We start from the raw sequence: 18770 nt of genomic DNA on the forward strand, positions 1-18770 counted from the left end.
AATATAAAGGGTGACAGAAATGCTGGGAGATTTGCAGCTATCAGACATCCATTTCCATTCGTAATGGAAATTACAAAAAGTAAACAGTGTTGAAGGTGACTTTGACAAGCAAGTTTAACTGGGTTATTAAATGAGCAAATTCCAACTCAAACAACAGTCAGAAAAATGAATTTAGACTTCACAAAGCAACAGATGGACAGAAAAATGTTTCTTTGACCTTTTAATTTACAATTCTACATTTATTAAAGTTTTACAATATATTGCACATAAGTAGGTAGTTTCGAATGAACAACTCCACCCAGAAAAATAAATATGAGGTTAATCTAACAGACCACAGAACTGACATCATCAGTGCTTACAGACCAGCCTGCATATCAAACCCTGATTTTGAAATCATTCTGTAAAATAGCAATGCAATAATAAAAGGAGATGGCAAACCGGAGAGGTTGACACAATCCTTGCTGTTTTTTTCTTGTTGTCTTGTGTCATTCCAGTTATCAATGGAGAGACTTTTGCACTTCAAAACCATTAAAACTTCTAATATGACAGAAGACATGGTAGAAAACTTTAGACTTAACTAGTGGAAGTATTGAAAGAAAAAAATGACCATCATATCTTCCCACCAGGTCTCCCATTAGGTTTTTATGTTTGTGTATGTTTGTGTTTGTTATGTTGCACCAGCTGTTCCAAGTGTTTACAAAGTATAGATTACACATCATTAAATCAAAACAGGTGGGTCCACAACAACTGATTCTCATGTAAAGATTAGTCGCTAGTAAATATTTACACCCAGTAACTGACCGGTGTAACAGCAGCTTAGCTAATGTTAGCTTGCTAACATATGACCAGTTTACAGGAGGGGATTTAGAGATAATATGACATTTGGTTAACACACCTGGCACTAGATCAAAATCATATTTAAAAATGTTAAGTGGGAGGAAACACAGTATACCATGAATTACAAAAAAATTGGCAAAAGCTTATGCTAAATGACCAAATAACGTTGGCTAGGTTAGCATGATCAGATATTTCCCATTCGTCCTAAACTGGAAGATAGACATCTCTAAAACACACATATTTCTCAATGAATGCACATATATATTATATATATTAAAATGTCAAACAAAAAATATATAGACTAATGCCACATTAAATCAGTGTATTTCTAAGGTAGTGTAAATAATAAAGGCACTCTTCGCTAAGCGTATACACAATCTCTACACCTGATAAGTAAGTGTTTCAATATGAACCAACACACTGATGAAACTCTAGGTAACGCTTTAAAGTCTAAATGATAAAATCTAGAAAATGCTCTGTACCTATTTATTTAGCTCATCTAAAACTGTACTATCCAAACACATGATGCAGTTAAATCGTTTTCTTAAAGACAACATGGCAGTTTCTCACTTGGCACAGCAGCCAGAGAAGCAGATATGATACTTTATCTACAGCAAAGCCTCAGTTCCTCTCAGTAGTGGATATGCTGTTAAGATTCAAGTTCAGAAATTTAAGAAACTACTGTATTTCATCAAGAGTGAAGTTCCCTCATACAAAACAGGCCTGATTGTAGTTTTCTTTTTCTAAAACGTTGGCACCGACCACCTCATAGATGCCAACAATGCAGCAGTATGCTAGAGTTTGAGCTGATACTTTCAAAAACACTTAACATTTTTCACTAGAACACAATTTAAGGCCTCTTCCATTTTTTAAGTTTCTTCAAAGATATTCTCGGCTCTCATAGTCCTTTTTAATGGCTTTCTTAATGCGGTCGATTTCATCTTCACTTGAACTGTCGTATTTGGACTCTTTTTCTTTCTCTTTTTCTTTCTCTTTTTCTTTCTCTTTGCTGTCGCTGTCTACAGCAGGTGTATCGTTGCCTGCGGTGTTTTCTGACGGGGTGAACTGCAGCTCCTCTCGTATCCCGTTGAGCTCCACCAGACCTTCGTGCAGCTGCGTAGCCACCTCCCTGATTTTGGCAGCAAACTCTGACTTGGCCCCTTTCTTGAGCTCTTTGGAGTCTTTGGCCACAAAGTAGATGTCCATAGCTACAAAAAGCCCGGTGAGCACACCTGTGGCCATACTGGCGATCTGGACCGCTCTGGCTGCTGTGCTGCCCGCCACGTTGGCAATCTGCACCACACGCATGATCTCATTTGCGTTGACGAGGATGGCCTTTCCTGCCATGGCGCCGTCCTCATAGAAGCTGGTGCTGAGCACGGGGAAGTCACGGTTGTAAGCGTGATTTTTCATCTTGATCAGGTCGAACCTCTTCAGGTTCTCGATACCCTGCTTGATGAATTTCAGGCACTTGTTGAGGTCGACCATCTTCTCCTGATAATCCTGCACGATATTCTCCACCTTCTTGCGGTCCCTCGAGTTGTTGACCTGGTTGGAGATGCTGGCACCTGCTGATGTCAGACCGCCCGCTGTGGCGACACCCAATCCCACAGCCGTCACAATCAAAGAGATTCCCATGGTGACCGGGGCCAGAGCGAGGCCGGTGATGGTGGCCACGCCCCCGATGGCGCTGGTAGAGCCGCCGGTGATCTGAGCGATCTTTGTGTTCTTGCTGAACTTGTCCAGGCCGTCTGCCATGGTGTTGAGGTCGATGACGTGCTTCCAGAGGCTCTCAGCGCGCTCCGAGAACAGTTTGTTGAAGACACGGATGCCCTTCTGCACTCTCTCTGCAGTCACAGCAAACGCCCTGAGACGAACAACATCAGAGTGAATATTTTAATTTGTCAGTGTTTTGAGCAGCGCAAATAAAAATCTATTTGCTATCTGTATGGCTAAATACCACCAGTTATAAGTAAGTTAAGTTTTATATAAACATCCATTTTAGCCTTCACTTACTTGGCCTCTTCTTTTTCTGTCATGTCATCATCTTGAGGCGTGTCCTCCCAAGCTGAGGGAGAAAAAGCAAGAAAGAATTATAATAAGCTTTCTGATAATGTTACATTCATCACATGGCCAAAAGTATGTGGGCACCAAAACATCCAGAATATGTCATTTCAACAGCATGGGCATAATCTACTGCTATATCTGGATCCATTCCTCTGCTTTACACCAGATTTTGGAACCTGGCTGAAGAGATTTGTTCCCATTCAGCCAAGAAAAACAAATTGAAAAAAATGTATGGACCTGGCTTTATGCAAGGGGGCATCGTTAAGTTGAAAAAGGAAACGTTCTTCCCCAAATTGCAACACTATTGTCTAAAATGTAATTGTATGCTGCAGCATTTAGATATCCTTTAATAGGAACAAAGGGGCCTACACCATGAAAAACAGAACACTAAAGTATGTAAACAGGGATGTGTACATAGTTTTGGTTGTAGGGTGTAAATGGTTGAAGAAGAAACTAAAAGTTGGGCCCTTTACTGTCAGATCAAATCCAAAAGAAAGCCAAATAAAGTGAAAAACATTTTATTTGTCACTTACACTCCACGTTGTTCCACCACTCCATAAGGTTCTCCACATCCTGAAAGACACCATTAGATTTGTATGGGATTGTTTGTTTATGGTTGCTATACAAACAGTAAATAAAGAGGCAGCAGATTTGATTGTCATGTTACTATGATGACATATTTTACTTCAGAAACCAACCTGTCCGTCTTCAGGCTGTGATGGATCAACACGTAAGTCCTCCAGCCTGTCAAACAAAGATCTATCTCCACCTTCATTCTGAAACAACAGAAATGATACAGCTTTAAAAACATATTCACTCATTTCAATACAAAGATTCTTCTTCCTTTCCAAGATCTCTTTTTCCTGTGTAAAGACAAAAACTCTGAGTGGTCTACGGTATAGCTTAAGTATATGTGAGTCAGAAAAAATGACTGAGAAACATATAGAGCAAGTATTACATTACATTACATTACAGTCATTTAGCAGACGCTTTTATCCAAAGCGACTTACAGTCAGTAGTATATTACATATCATTCACCCATTCACACACTGATGACAGGCTACCATGCAAGGTGCCACCATCAGACTCTAACTAACATTCATCATCCAGTCCACACCGATGGCAAGCCTTCGGGAGCAACTTGGGGTTAAGTGTCTTGCCCAAGGACACATCGACTGCCGAGGCCGGGTATCGAACCACCGATCCTCTGATTGGAGAACTACCTTGCTCTCCACTACGCCACAGCCGCCCAAATATTCAAATCAACTAAACAAGTGTCCATTATCCTCAGTTTCACTTTTCATGCTATATATGCTCAGATAGAGGCCAGATAAAGAAGAGGAAGTGTTGGTTAAAAAGGATTCTGAATGCACTGCTGTTTTTGCAGAAGTAAGAAAATGTCCATGAACACGTTGAAAAGGGAAGCAGAGAAACAAGTTTGGGCACATTGCAACCTAATCTCATCTCTCTTCTTTGGACATGCAAAAACACTGTGTGGAGGTGTGGGGGTGGGTTTCATGTCGAGAGCGGAGGGGGCAAAAAAAACAAAACACCTGAGTGGATACCATGGAGACTTTGAGGTTGGGTTTTTTTTTTAGCGACGGGTCTGAGAACTGAAACAGGCCTTTTGTAATCCTGAACCACAATGAGTAAGACTGCAACTCGTCAGTCTGTTGGACAAATATACTGACACTGACAGAAATGTTAAAGGTTGCATGAGAGGTGACTGAAGAAAAGAGAGAAAGTAAAGCAACAGCAAATACAATTTTCTGTCTCATTCAGATGACTGATGAGCGTTTGATTAACTCTACCTCTGCTGTGTCGCCTGCAGCTCCGTCACATGCGTTCCTCTGTAAACCTTTGCCCTGAAACCCAAACAAACACACACACACACACCCAAGCACACAGTTTAAGCATTTCAATTATCAATAGAATACTTTGCTTTTGGGCTGATATGGTTTCCCAGAGAGAGAATTTTCTGCAGAAGGAAGTTATCTTATTGGAACAAATGAAGAATCGAATGTCAAAATATTAATGCAACAATGACTTACTTTTCAACTATGCAACTACCTCAGGGATTTGCTCACAAGGGTAACATGTGCTTGGAATTTCAGCTGTGTGTTTAGCTCTCTACTAGGTTTCAGAGTCTCGAAATACCTAAAAACAAGTAGCACTACAGCTGCTCTGGAGGAAGAAGACTATTTTCTGTTCCCTCAGAGACTTGGTTGCTTATCAGTTATCAGAAAGAAGTTGTTTTCAGGGACGGGTCTGATGACTGAAACAGACCTTTTAGTCATAAATTTGCCTTATAGTAAACTATCAATGAACTTCATAAGCACAGATTAGTTAGACCACTAAATGCCTGAAATGGGTGGATGTGGTGTATAGTGCCTCACGTGATCAGTCAACTCAAATTCTAGTTTGTCCAGTTCAGTGACGTGCAGAAACACACATCTATTGTCTGGTAAAAAACTGATTATATTCTATTATATAGTGTGTTGACATGTGCGTTGTCCTAAATGATGCAAACTGCTAAATGAGCCCAAAGCGCAGTTATTCAGCAGCATTATTCTTAGGAGTAATTGTAGTTAGGTGGTGTGTTAAAAGAAATATGGCTGTGTGGTTTAAACAAAGAAGTATTAGTCACATGGGAGGAAACAGGTCTGAACATGTCACGTTACCTTGCCACGAGGCATGAAGGGGTTGTGTTTCTTAGGTTTCTTGACTTTGGTCTGAAAAGAAATATTAGGAAAGCAGTGTTACTCCGAGGAAGATACAGGTCTGAAATGTTCCTTTAGCTGTACCTACTGTAAAATGAACATTTTGTTCCTGTGTCTAGCACACCAAGAACTGTTTAATCAACCAACAAGCATTTAGTTAAAGATATGAGTTAAAATACCTGTGTTTTGTCATTGCCCTCTTCATCTTTCGTTTCCTCTTTAGAAGAAGAATCCTCTTCCTCTTTCAGCCCTTCATCATCTGACTGAGCCTGTAAAGTAAAACAGGGTTCCATATGAACTCCTTCCTCATTTTAACTACATTTTAACATTCTGTGGCCTTTGTCAAACAATGTTGAGGAGTTACTGAATTAAATATAGTAAATATAACAAATTGAAGTAGGGGCAAAGAAGGTAAATGTCTTCATGACTGTTTTAATACTGTATGAAGAGTAAAATCCAGAAAGTACCTTTGCTTCATCATTTGGCATAAATGGATTATGGCGCTTTGGTTTTTTCACCTTGGTCTGTAAAAAAAAAAAAAAAAAAAAAAAAGCACAGTAACAATGTGTTAGGTGACATGAGAAGCAATAACTGGAAGAACTGCATTTCATTACAACTGCTGGTGCCCTGAGAACTGCATGTGCTTAATGTGAGGTACAGTTCAAATACATGCCCCTCTGCAAATAAGTCATGTGTCTGTTTCTTCCTGTAAATAGACAAGTAACTATCTATTTACTGTTCATCAAAATACCTGCACTATAATCTCACAACATCTATAAAAGGAACTTAAACAACTCCTTAACAAGCAGTGGCTAGGAGGGGGACAGTAATTCATGCTGCGCAGCCAAACATTGTTCAAACCGGCTGCACTTCATTTCATCCCAAAGTTTCTTAAGATATCAAATATATCAGCCCTAAATTTCTTGAGAAATGTGTATAAATGAATGCAAAAAGATCAGGAGCTGGAACAATATGATAGAGAATATATAACACTGTCAGAGTGTATGGAATAAGTAATAGAAATTGGAAAAACAAAAGTGGAAAACTGTATGTTAAGAGGTTAAATTGCCTTGTGATGAATAATAAGAATGAGCTTTCATAAACCTCACACTGACAATAGTCTGGTGGTGACATGTCATTTGCATGGCATGAAAGAAGTAATACGGAAGAAGCAGGAACTCAAACAATGAGATCCTGGCACAATACCTGCCGCAATTACTCTTTGTGTTTGTTTTCACCTGCATGCAGAAATAAATGTGGGATCAACCACGGTTGTGTGCCTCTCAGTTTTCTGAGATTAAGGCTAATAAAAAGACTTGGATTAGTATTAAATACCGTGTGAGCGACAGTGATGAAGAAATAGACTCACTGTTTTGCTTTCCGGAGGGTTCACCTCGTCTCCCTCTTTGGCTTCAGCTGATTCATCTTTGAGGTCTTTGTCGTCCAGTTGGCTCTGCAGCAAATTAGACTCATTACATTTTAATTAAACTTACAGGATGTTTCAGCAAAGTGTTTTCTAAGTGTGTGCACTGACTGGTATGTGGGCCTCCGTTTTCGTGTGAGTTGACCGATGAAGTCGTGTGAAAACAAATGGTTATATTATAATATTGAAGCACATCCAAGACCAATATTTAGTCTAGAAATTTGTTCAGGGTTCCTTAGACCTATATTTCTTTGAGGCGGAGATGATTTCAAACTGCTTTTAAATAATCATAAAAAGGTTATGTTTTTAGAAAAAAGAAATAATTATATAATAATAATTTTAATATTTTTTTCCACTAAAGGTTCAATTACCTCTATGACATCTACTCCAGTTTCTACAGGGCGAATAAGCCAGCATCCATACACACTGATACACACTCAGAACAAACACAAACAGCCATTAGTCTCTAAACACTGAAGGCTTTAACTACCTTCTCTGTCGGTCTGGAAGATCTGGAGATCATGTCCTTGTTATCCTGCAGAGGATACAATAAAAACATTGTTTTTTCCACAAGAGCGTCACCCTGGAGTAGCTTTCCATGAATACAAAGCATGAAATTAAGAGACAATTAAATGATTTAACTTGTATGCCAACTATCTTCACATATTTTCAAATACATGAGGAAGTAGACAACTTCTGTACCTGATTATCCTCAGTTCCTCTTGCTTTTACTTTGTCGTGTGTGGACGTCCTCTTCATCTCCTGTGGAGAGATCACAGCCTTAACAACACGATATAACAAACAGAGCAGAAGTCAGAAGAGTCTCACTTGGACCACATGTCACGTAGTCGGGTGTAACTGCTTGCAAACCTCTTCTGTTGGTCTGGGTGGAACCATTGGAGTTTCACTTCTCTCCTTCCTCTCTCGTGGGACCTGCCAAGGACACGGACACACACAAACACACACACACACACACAACACACACACACACACACACACAGAATCACACAGTGTGGTGGAGCAGGAGGGCAGGGAGGTTTGACTACGAGCAGACTGGATTGGGAGGCTATGAGGAGGATTTGGTGGAGGTCCAGGGGAGTGTGAGGAGGGAGGGTATTTTTGACAGAAGTTGATCCGCTGTGATTGTGTGCGCGTGTGTGTGTGTGTGTGTGTGTGTGTGTGTGTGTGTGTGTGTGTGTGTGTGTGTGTGTGTGTGTGTGTGTGTGTGTGGTCACTGATGACTCATGAGTGATGCAAAAAATAGACTGACCGGTTTCAGCTTCTCTTCCCCTTGTTTCTCGTTCTCCTTGAGAGTCTCTGTGTCTTCAGCGTCTTTCTGAACAAAGCAAATTAAATATAGGCTATTAAACTGCATCAACTAAAATCAGATTGTTTATTGATAAAGAACCATATTAAACTTTAAACTACCAATCGTGGATTGTATACTTTTTGTATTTTTGCTGACCACTTTCAAATGCTTACTCTACAGTTTTAGATTTTCAAAATGTATTTTTTCCTATTATTTCAGCTAACCATTGTTTTTCATGTATCTTTGTACTATATGAGGATCAATATCTCTTTGCAGTTGGGGCTAAAATCATTAAAAGGCTTGATGTCCACTGTGATGAATTAAAGAACTTTAACAAGTTTCATGAGTCTACCATTTGATTTTCATTCCATACAGAAATAAATGGAAAACAATGGTTGTCTGCAGTGGAAGAAAAAATACACCCTTAAATCTAAATTGCATCAACATTGTTATTAAAGTGGTATATTGGAATGTCAATTATATGTGTAGTACTGAATTGGGTTCAATATGCAAAAACTAACTAAATCTAAAATTAACCAAAAACATCCCCTCAAATGGTCACCACCATCACCATAATCATCAGTCCCATCGCCACTACAGTGACCTCCTGTCACTTGAAACATCGTGATCATCTCACTCCACACCTCCACAATGACCAAACACGATCAACAGCATAGTTACTTTATTTGCAGACTGGAATAGATTCAGTTTGGACATGGCTCCAGCCATGGATTTCTGAGTGTGAGGGACAGATCAACAATTTAGATTTGAATCTGCTTCATCAGCCACCGAGTACACCGGGTTCAAAGTTAGACTGATTAATCTGCTAGGACGATATATTGACCAACATTAGCTTACAGTACTGAAGATATAGCTGCATCTGTGTATATGTTGCCTTTTTTTCTTTTAAGAAAATTACTATCAGTCGATGTTTTGTTTATTTTTCAAACTCAAAAATAGGGGTATCAGTAACGTCCTCAAAAATGCAATATCGGTCTGACTTGTCACTAAGATTGCATAAAACAGCCTGTTAGCATTCTCTGTTGAAACCAATGGGCACAGACAGATGATCAGAGGCTAACAGCTAACCGAGCCTCTCGTTTTCAAAATCAGTGTGTTATGACTACAGACAAGCCATTTTAACAATAGTGACCATGCTCACTGCCAACACTAGATTTCCATGTTTTCTAGTTTCCCTTCTGATGTAATGAGATGAGTTATATAACCAAGAGTTTTCGCTGGTCTGGGGAGCACTGGTGGCTTAGAGGTTGTTGTTGGGGCTGGTTTGGGTATGTTGCTCAACATCACCCCCCTCTCCTTACTTCTGTCATCCCTCTACAGTGAACTTGTTAAATGAAAGCATAAATAAATACCCCAAATACTTATAAAACCTGTTTTGCCTGGTCTCTGCAAAACAAGTTGCAAGACAAGCAGATTATAGATATTTGAAGCTGTTCCCTGTGACAGATACTAATGGTATGACTCTCTCAACAAGACCAGGCAAGACAACTTAAGGTGGACTGCAGACAGAGCCTGTGAGTGTAGCTGCACAGATAGGAATGTTCCCGTTCTACTCCTTCCCTCAATGAGGCCAATGTATACTGAAAAAATAAACAACTAAATGTCAAAGCACCTGTTTTTTGCCGGATGACTTCCCGCTGCTCTCGGATGGCTCCTCGTCATCTGAGCTTGTCTGCTTCTCAGAAAAGAGATGACAGAAATCATTCTTTTATATAAACACAAACACGACACTCTCTTAATACATCCATTTATTCTTGAGCACAATCAAAAGATTACAATCTCAACCCTCCTTACTTTGTTTGCAGATCGAAACGGGTTCATCTTTTCCATCGCCTCAGAAAATTTACTCTGAATATGTAGCAAAACACAAAATAAGGACCACATACGGAAATTCAATTTAAGATTGAAACCATCAGAACAAGAACTTTTATAATGAGCATTCAAAAAACCTGTTTGTGACTGGGTTGGCTCTCTCCATTGTCCAATATCTCCTCACTGTCAGAGTCTGAGTTTTTCTCCTGCAGATGGAGTCAATATTTGTCGTAAAATATAAGCAATACTAGTATTAGTAGTTGTTTAACCAGCTTGACATCAACTTTGGATTACCTTATATTTAAAATATATATATATTTTTTTTTTAGGCTTTAATGTGTTAGATACTAATTAGGTTCAGGGGAATAAGATGGGAAAGATGAACTGATGACATGCGGTAAAGCCAAGAGTACATTACGGCCCTTCTTACCTGCTTGTCAGTGGAGAATGTGCTCTTCATCATCGCACTAAATCCGTTCTGAAATAAGACAAAGACACATTAAATGAAACCTACAATAGCCCGACCCTTCATCTAAAAGTCACAGTAGTCCTTAACATTCAGACAAAAAAAATAAATCTTTGAGCCTATTACTAGTTTCAGAAAGCTTTCATGATGTCTTGGTAAACTGTTTGTAAAGTAACAGAGGTAAAAGTCAGCTACTCCGCCATAACAACCCACCTGCTTGGCTTTGGGCTTTTCTGCAGTAGAGGTGTTCTCACTTGAGTCTCCTGAGTGTCCAGTCTTTTCCTTATCCTGTTACAACACATTACACATAACCAGTAATTACTCATGACCGACAGAGTAATGTACTTGCTAGTAGAGTAATTTATCTGATGCAGCATTAAATGTGAGATAAAATTACCTGAGATGATGAGGTGAAAGGATTCTTCAGGATCTTCGCTGCAGCTCCACCCTGACAAACAATACAAAGCCGTTTAAGTTACAAACAGATTTTATCTTATTGATGTTCTGTTGGTGTCCATACATTGCAGGTGCAGGTTCAACTCTCACCTTTGACGACTTCTCTGTGAGACTGTCACTGCTGGCAGAGAGTTCACTATCCACGGTCAAATCATCCTAAACAGAGGGATAAAGCAAACAGTAAGAATATTACAACCAGGAAGAAGGAAATATCCACCATTTTAACATACGACTGAAGGCTATGGAGCAAAACAGGCTGCAGGTTACCATTAGCGCGCAAGTTCAGAAATGAAAGTGCTCTTTAAAGATCAACAAAATCTTTATGGGATAAAATAATAAAGTCACCATGTATAGAATTTGTGTGTGATTATCTTTTGTTTTTGTTTGCAAATAAATTAGACAATGCTGGTGAAAACTTATTTACACGTCCATTTCTCTTGTGTCATGCTCATAACAAACAAAATATCCCTTAAAGAGACTACATAACGTTTTTGGATTAAAAATCCTGTCTTTGAGTAACTTGACCATTTTACCTGAGACTGAGATTTGGCCCCTTTTTTCTTGAACACACCACCAAAGAGTCCTCCTTTCTCCTGAGGAGAACAATATAAAGCCAGCGTTTAATGTTACATTTACAGTAAGTTTTGATCTTGCAGTCTGACAATGGCTGGCTTTAACAAACCTCACCTTAGTGTTCTCAGAAAGATTGTCGTTGCTGCCTGAGAGCTCATTGGGTTCAGATAAACCATCCTGAAGGCAAGATACGAAAGTCAACCAATCAATATTGATCCTGTCCTAATAACTAATAATTCAGAGCAACATGGTTTAATGGTGAGATGAGCAGCAATACTCCATGACTCTCACCTCAGATTGTGTCTTCGCTCCAGAAGGCTTTGGGGGCTTTTTAAACATCCCACTGAACACCCCTCCTGTCTCCTGGAGAAGAAAAAGTCACATTAAAAAGTTTTGGGTGAAATTCTAATAATTTTCTGGTTTCCAAAATCTCACCTTAGTGTTGCTATTCCCCGTAAGATTGTCGTTGCTGCCTGAGAGCTCGCTGGGTGCAGACAAATCCTCCTGAAGGCAAGAAAGAAACGTCCCCCACTGTTTATTATCACCATCTCCTTATAATGTAACACAGGTAAGACTGGAAGCCCAACTCTCACCTGAGATTGTGCCCTCGCTTCAGAAGGCTTTGGGGACTTTTTAAACATCCCACTGAACACCCCTCCTGTCTCCTGGAGATGGAAAGTAACAAGGAAATTATTTGCAAAATTTTGCCCATGCATGTTCGCGCTCGATTTCAGATGTCAGATGGATAGGCAGGCACAGACTTCAAACAGCTGCCTGTACCCACATACGAATGCTGATGCATGCAGGACTACCTCGCATTTTCCCAAATCCACCATCTGCTGAGCTCAATACAAACAGCTATACAACAGTCATATTATTCCACAGTTCGATGACACTGCCGCGCACTTAGACCAGAAAAAAAGATCTGATGTCACATTTCTGATGTAGTTCATAAATAAATGTGGAAGAATAAGGACTTTTCTTTTTCAAAGCACAGTGCATCTGTGTTTCTACTTGTTGGTCATGCAAATTTAGGACCAAAGCTGAACAAAAGTGAGTCCAACAGGGCTATCTGCAAAATGCAACGAAACAGAAAAAAGCATACTTGAATCAGTCATACAAGAGGATGAATATGAAACTTTGTACTTTCACAAATCTCACCTTAGTGTTGCTATTCACAGAAATATTGTCTTTGCTGCCTGAGAGCTCGCTGGGTTCAGACAAATCCTCCTGATGGCAAAAAAACAAACATCCCTCACTGATTATTCTCATCATCTTCTAATAATGTAACAAATGTAAAAGTGAGACAAGTGAGATGCACAACTCTCACCTGAGATTGGGCCCTTGCTCCAAAAGGCTTAGATTTTTTAAACATCCCACTGAACACCCCTCCTTTCTCCTGGAGAAAAAAGTCATATCATAATTACTTAAACATGTAAAAGTAGAAATAAATAAAACCAATTGTTTTGAATTGTTTGTATTTTGAACTGATGCAGATGTCCGATGGACAGGCAGGGATTTAGTGCGTCACATGTTGGCCAGCAGTTCTTCCAAATTGCTGATGCATGCAGATTCAAGCATGCGCTTCCAAACACAACAACAAAAACACAGCCTACTCAAACTCACCAGCCAATGAGGCGATCGCTACACACCTATTGAATGTTAAACGACATCACCAACATAGTCACTAGTTTACACTGAGGAAGAAGTCAATGCTCTTTTGGACTAAAATCTAATTTGATGTGTTTTGCATGTATGTATGTATTTATGTATGCTTGTATAAATATATAAAATATATTTTTTAAGCATAAATAAGCAAGCATTCATATTGGTTATTATTTTAAATATTCTTCAATGATTGGAGGGGTGATAACAATTATTACAGGGATTCATTGAAAGATTCTAAAAAAAAAATCAAGGAAGTCATACTGCAAAACATCACATAAATATTTTCTATTCAATTACTATTTTTTTGTTTATATTCTTTATATTGTATCACATTTATATTTTAGATTAGTTTTTTATTAGTGCTGTGTTAGTTTGGTTATACTGCATCCATTGTATGAATACTGTTTTTCTTTTGTATTTGTTCCCAGTTGTTTGTTGGGTTTTTCCAAAGCATTTAAAAATGATTTGCCTGATGAGACTCACCTTAGCTGTGGTGTTCTCAGACAGACTGTTGTTACTGGCTGTGAACTCGTTGTCCAAAAGATCCTGAAACACACAAGATTATCTGTCAGTCTCTTTCAGAAATAGCACAACAAAACATTTTACATGTCAGGCATTCAGCTGATGGTATATCGGTTGCAAGGACATTTTACAGTAGATCATGTTTCACCTGTGAAGGCCTCCGGACATGTCCTGGTTTAGGAGATCGTTTTAGTAACCCACCAAACACACCTGATTTTTCCTAAAGAGAAAAGTGCAGCAAAAAGTTTAGTTTAAAAGACTAACAATAAAAACCTAAAATATGACCGAGCAGAAAGTAGACTCACCTTTGATGACTTGTTGTCTGTTAAGCTGTCACTACTGACAGACAGTTCAGGATTTTGTATTGAGAGGGAGACCTAAAGAAGATTAAAAAAAGGTTTTCACCCATTTTTGTTGACTGAGTACTCAGGGCAGACATTTTAGAGTAATTACAAAAGACTTTAAGAGAATAAGAAACTTATGTAATATTAGAAACACGATGTAAGAAAGTGAGTAAAATAATAATAAATGCAAATAAATGTATTAAAAACAAATGTTTCCTTTTCTGTGACTTCAACCTTTGACTGCACATGAGTAATAATAAATGAATTCAACATTTAAATAACTAGGGAATTAATTGTATTATCAATTCACCTTGTGATAACTTTTAAACTAATTCATTATTCATCAATATAAAGTCTTATAAAACAGGAAATAGCAGCAATCTATCACATTTCAGAAGCTGGTATCAACAAATGTTTGACATTTTTATTTGATAAATAGCTTAAACGAAAAAACAATATGTCAAATTGTTCTTGACTAATATTTTGTTTATAAATTAATTGATTAATTGACAAATAATTTCACTTCTAGCTACATTTTTAAAAATAAGAAACACGATGTTAACACAGTAGGAGACTACAAACCTCTGACTGCCCGTCTTTGTTAGCTTTGGTTGTCTTCTTAAACACTCCTTTGAATACGCCTCCTTTCTCCTGAAATATTAATAAACAAGTTGGTCTATTAAGTTCAGAGAACTAAAATGTTTTGATAGAAAAATAAAACAAAACACAACCTGAGCATCACCTTGCTGCTGTTGTCAGTCAGACTATCACTGCTCTTTGAAAGTTCACTGCTGACTGATAAACTGTCCTGTAAAGTCAATATGAAAACTATGTTAGTAGAGGCAGAATCAAATAGTGTAAATCCATTTTTACAGTAGGTCGTTATTTAAGGTTAAAATCAAAATCGTACATTTTACAGAATAGCATTTGTATTTTACTGTTGTACACATTGACAATACCAGTATGGGTAAAATTCTTAAAAATGGGTGTCAAATATTCCGTTCCATACATATTCAATACGTCAGTTTATTAATGTTCCCCAGGGAGCCTTTCTTTACGAGTGAAATTAAAATTGATTTGATGTTAAATTTTCAATTCTAAATTCAAAACATCACCTGTAACTGTAGACGTGGTTCAGCAGACTTTGATGATTTTTTGAACATCCCACCAAATTTCGCAGCTTTTTGCTGAATGAGGAGTAAAAAAAGGAAAATTAAACGTACAAAAACAAATGTATGCATCTGAAACATGCTAAAGGATGAAAACACTCTCTGTTGTGGTTTCAGTCAGTATGACTGAGTAACAGGTTAACAGTCACTGTCATGGTCTGTGAGTCAGCTGCATGAATCTGTCTCTCTGAAACTGGAAAATAGGCCGCAAACGTTTGAGATCACCGATGAAAGGATGCATTCACTTGTTCACCTCTCACAGTCCAGCTTTGCGTCCAGATTTCAAGTCTTGACGTGAAGCAGATATCATGTCTGGACTTGAAACCTTGATGACAGCAATTATAGAGTGATAGATAGATGGCTATGGGAAATCTTATCATGTGATTGAAATGTTCCTGTTTAATAATCACATAAAAAGGAGACACATGGGCATTACCTAAGCAGGGAACTGGGTGAAAACCACAAAAAGATGTTATAATTTAACTCAGTTCTATGTATGTTGCCTGGCCAGATAGCTATACAATAGTGCATTGTCTGTCAACTTCCAAGTATTAAAAAGAAAACAGTATTTCTTAACAGCCCTGATGCTGCAGGATTTACTCTATAGAGCCACTTAACACAATAACATGTTAATCCGCTGCAAAGAATAGTCCCTCATAAATGCAATATTTACCCCTTTAAGCAGTGTTTGTTTCAAAACTGCATTGCCCCGCTGTTTAAGGAAACTACTGAGCCTATGTTAACGATGAAATAATACATTTGTAACCTATTTTCAAAGATGGTCGTCTTCAGTAGGAACCATTGGCTTGTGGCTGAGTGCCTCAAAGTATTGAGAGACGGACTTACACGTTGTTGGTTTTGATCTTTTTCATGGAGTTTGTAAGTTAGAAAAACCACCAAACACCAGCTTTGTCCTTTAACTATGGAAACTTGACCTTCATTAGTGGCACATTCTTACCCTGAGGCAATCTAGTAATCCAGCAATGATATTAGGGCTACGGTTTCAACACTGTGCACTTAAATTAAAGCTGAAAGTCTGCATTTAAACCCTCATAGTCATTGTTTAAATTCAAGTCCAACGTATAAAGTACTACTCATACCACAAAACTGTACTTTAGTGAAGTACTTGAGTAGTTAAATGTACTTGTGATGCATTAATATGTAAGCATCACGAATGATGCATCTGGTAAAGGTGGGGCTAATTGCATTTTTCCACTGCTGTCCATCTTTACTGTCCCTACTTCCTCTTCCTCCACGAGCCGACCAATCAGAAGCGAGGAGGAGAGGAGGACAGCGCTGATTGGCTGCCTACAATCAGGGCAGCTTCACTAGTTCAGTGAAGCTGCCCTGATTGGAGGAGAGGAGGACAGCGCTGATTGGAGGAGAGGAGGACAGCGCTGATTGGCTGCCTCCAGTCAGGGCAGCTTCACTAGTTTAGTGCATTGTGTATGTGACGTCACACTGACGGATAGAGGTCAGGTCGGTTAACAGACTAAACAATTATTTTTTTTAGCGAACTGACTTCAGAAACATCAAAAAAACGTTATGAAGTTATAAAGTTTTACAACAATACTCACAGCTACGCCTCCTTCCTCACACTCCAAATCCAAATCATCGTATCGATCCTGTCAAACAGGAGTAAACAACACAACCAACCGTTACTTCAACGTACATTAACCGACATTTTCAAAAAAAAAACAACGAACGTTACCTTCTGTCGCGAGGAATAACCGTTGGCAACTTTAGAACGTTCACTCACCATGAGAGCTGCCCCGCGTCTGCCCGTTGGTTTATCAACGTTCAGTCAGTTTGAATCCTCAACGGGAGCTTCTCTCTGTGTTGATACTCTCGGTTGTTTGCACTCAATAAAGATGGGGGGGAAATAACAACAATAGATCAGAGACTTCCCATGAGACCATTGTGTGGGTGTGTTTTTCATGAAGCTGACATCACTGAAACCGGTGGTGCCAGTTTGTCTTTTCTTCCTCTACCTGTGTAGAGAGGGCGTCTCCGTCTCACCTGTGGGTGTTGCTTTCAAGTGCGGCTCGGAAAAGTCTCCACTATTACACATTTAATTCAGGCCTCAGTGCAGTCCTCCTTCTTTCCACATAAGAGTTTGTCTTTCATAATTTGTTTAATTTCCTTTTTATTATCTTCAGACAGAAAACAGGTTAAGAAATGTGTCCACAATTTAAAGCTGGTGCTTAATTAAGTCACACGAATGTCACGGGAAAGAATGCATCGGTAAAACAATAAAAAAAAGAAATACATGTTTGAAATATGAAGATGGGTTTATTAAATATATAATACATTTTAATATTAAAACGGATTACAAAATGTAAGACTTAAGGAGCGATCTAAGACAGGAGGGACTTAAGGAGCGACCTGAGACAGAACAGACTTAAGGAGCGACCTAAGACAGGAGGGACTTAAGGAGCGACCTAAGACAGGAGGGACTTAAGGAGCGACCTGAGACCGGACGGACTTAAGGAGCGACCTGAGACAGGAGGGACTTAAGGAGCGACCTGAGACAGGAGGGACTTAAGGAGCGACCTGAGACAGGAGGGACTTAAGGAGCGAACTAAGACCGAACAGACTTAAGGAGCGACCTAAGACCTGACGGACCTAAGGAGCGACCTAAGACCGGATTTAAGGAGCGACCTAAGACCGGGCAGACTTAAGGGACGACCTAAGACCTGACGTACTTAAGGAGCGACCTAAGACAGGAGGGACTTAAGGAGCGACCTAAGACCTGACGGACTCAAGGAGCGACCTAAGACCGGATTCAAGGAGCGACCTAAGACAGGAGGGACTTAAGGAGCGACCTGAGACCTGACGTACTTAAGGAGCGACCTAAGACAGGAGGGACTCAAGAAGCGACCTAAGACAGGAGGGACTTAAGGAGCGACCTGAGACCTGACGGACTCAAGGAGCGACCTAAGACCGGATTTAAGGAGCGACCTAAGACCGGGCAGACTTAAGGAGCGACCTAAGACAGGAGGGACTCAAGGAGCGACCTAAGACCAGATTTAAGGAGCAGTCTTCGGTCGCTCCTTAAGTCCGTCCGGAGCAACCGGAGACCGAATGGACTTAAGGAGCACAAATCCAGTGTGCAGCACAGGAGATAGTTGTATTTACATATCATGTTTTATGGCACTAAATGTGATCCACTGTCAATAAAACAGAAGCAATTCAGTGCAGATAACAGAGTTGTTAAATCATTAGCTGATAAGCTTTGTTTACATGTCTGCCATTGAGGGCCACTCTGGCTCAGTGGTAGAGCAGGGATCCTCCTTAAATCAAAGAATCAGCGTTTACCAATGATGTCTCACAACTAAACAGCGTCTGTTTTCATTAAACGTGTCAAATAGTAGTTAAATCTA

At 39.3% G+C, this 18770-nt stretch overlaps 1 protein-coding gene across 2 annotated transcripts; it reads right to left on the minus strand.

Annotated features, from left to right (window-relative positions):
- Positions 1–207: 207 nt before the first annotated feature.
- Positions 208–17337, minus strand: LOC129111074 (eukaryotic translation initiation factor 5B-like). Of its 2 annotated transcripts, none has more exons than XM_054623380.1 (35): positions 17147–17337; positions 16965–17012; positions 15334–15405; positions 14961–15026; positions 14801–14869; positions 14180–14251; positions 14023–14094; positions 13836–13898; positions 13015–13083; positions 12846–12914; positions 12278–12349; positions 12120–12188; positions 11976–12047; positions 11799–11861; positions 11645–11704; positions 11202–11267; positions 11053–11103; positions 10869–10943; positions 10620–10667; positions 10327–10395; positions 10172–10225; positions 9990–10052; positions 8318–8383; positions 7918–7980; positions 7750–7809; positions 7538–7582; positions 6994–7077; positions 6092–6148; positions 5804–5893; positions 5586–5636; positions 4716–4769; positions 3603–3680; positions 3438–3477; positions 2854–2905; positions 208–2704 (listed from the first exon to the last, which is right to left on the minus strand). In XM_054623380.1, the coding sequence occupies exons 1-35, from the start codon at positions 17147–17149 to the stop codon at positions 1717–1719; spliced, it is 3093 nt and encodes a 1030-aa protein (XP_054479355.1). In that variant the 5' UTR covers positions 17150–17337; the 3' UTR covers positions 208–1716. The 2 variants fall into 2 exon arrangements, with proteins under 2 accessions (XP_054479355.1, XP_054479346.1); XM_054623371.1 differs by having other exon boundaries at positions 9990–10055.
- Positions 17338–18770: the final 1433 nt, after the last annotated feature.

The sequence above is a fragment of the Anoplopoma fimbria genome, chromosome 3, assembly GCF_027596085.1.
Source record: "Anoplopoma fimbria isolate UVic2021 breed Golden Eagle Sablefish chromosome 3, Afim_UVic_2022, whole genome shotgun sequence".
NCBI classification, from domain to species: domain Eukaryota; kingdom Metazoa; phylum Chordata; class Actinopteri; order Perciformes; family Anoplopomatidae; genus Anoplopoma; species Anoplopoma fimbria.

What these genes read in the sequence shown, in the direction of transcription:
- LOC129111074 (XM_054623371.1), bottom strand. An exon ending in AAGCGAGGGCACAATCTCAG is followed by an intron (nt 12,189 to 12,277) that starts GTGAGAGTTGGG and finishes TCTTGCCTTCAG; the next exon opens with GAGGATTTGTCTGCACCCAG. An exon ending in CATTCTCCACTGACAAGCAG is followed by an intron (nt 10,396 to 10,619) that starts GTAAGAAGGGCC and finishes CTCCATCTGCAG; the next exon opens with GAGAAAAACTCAGACTCTGA.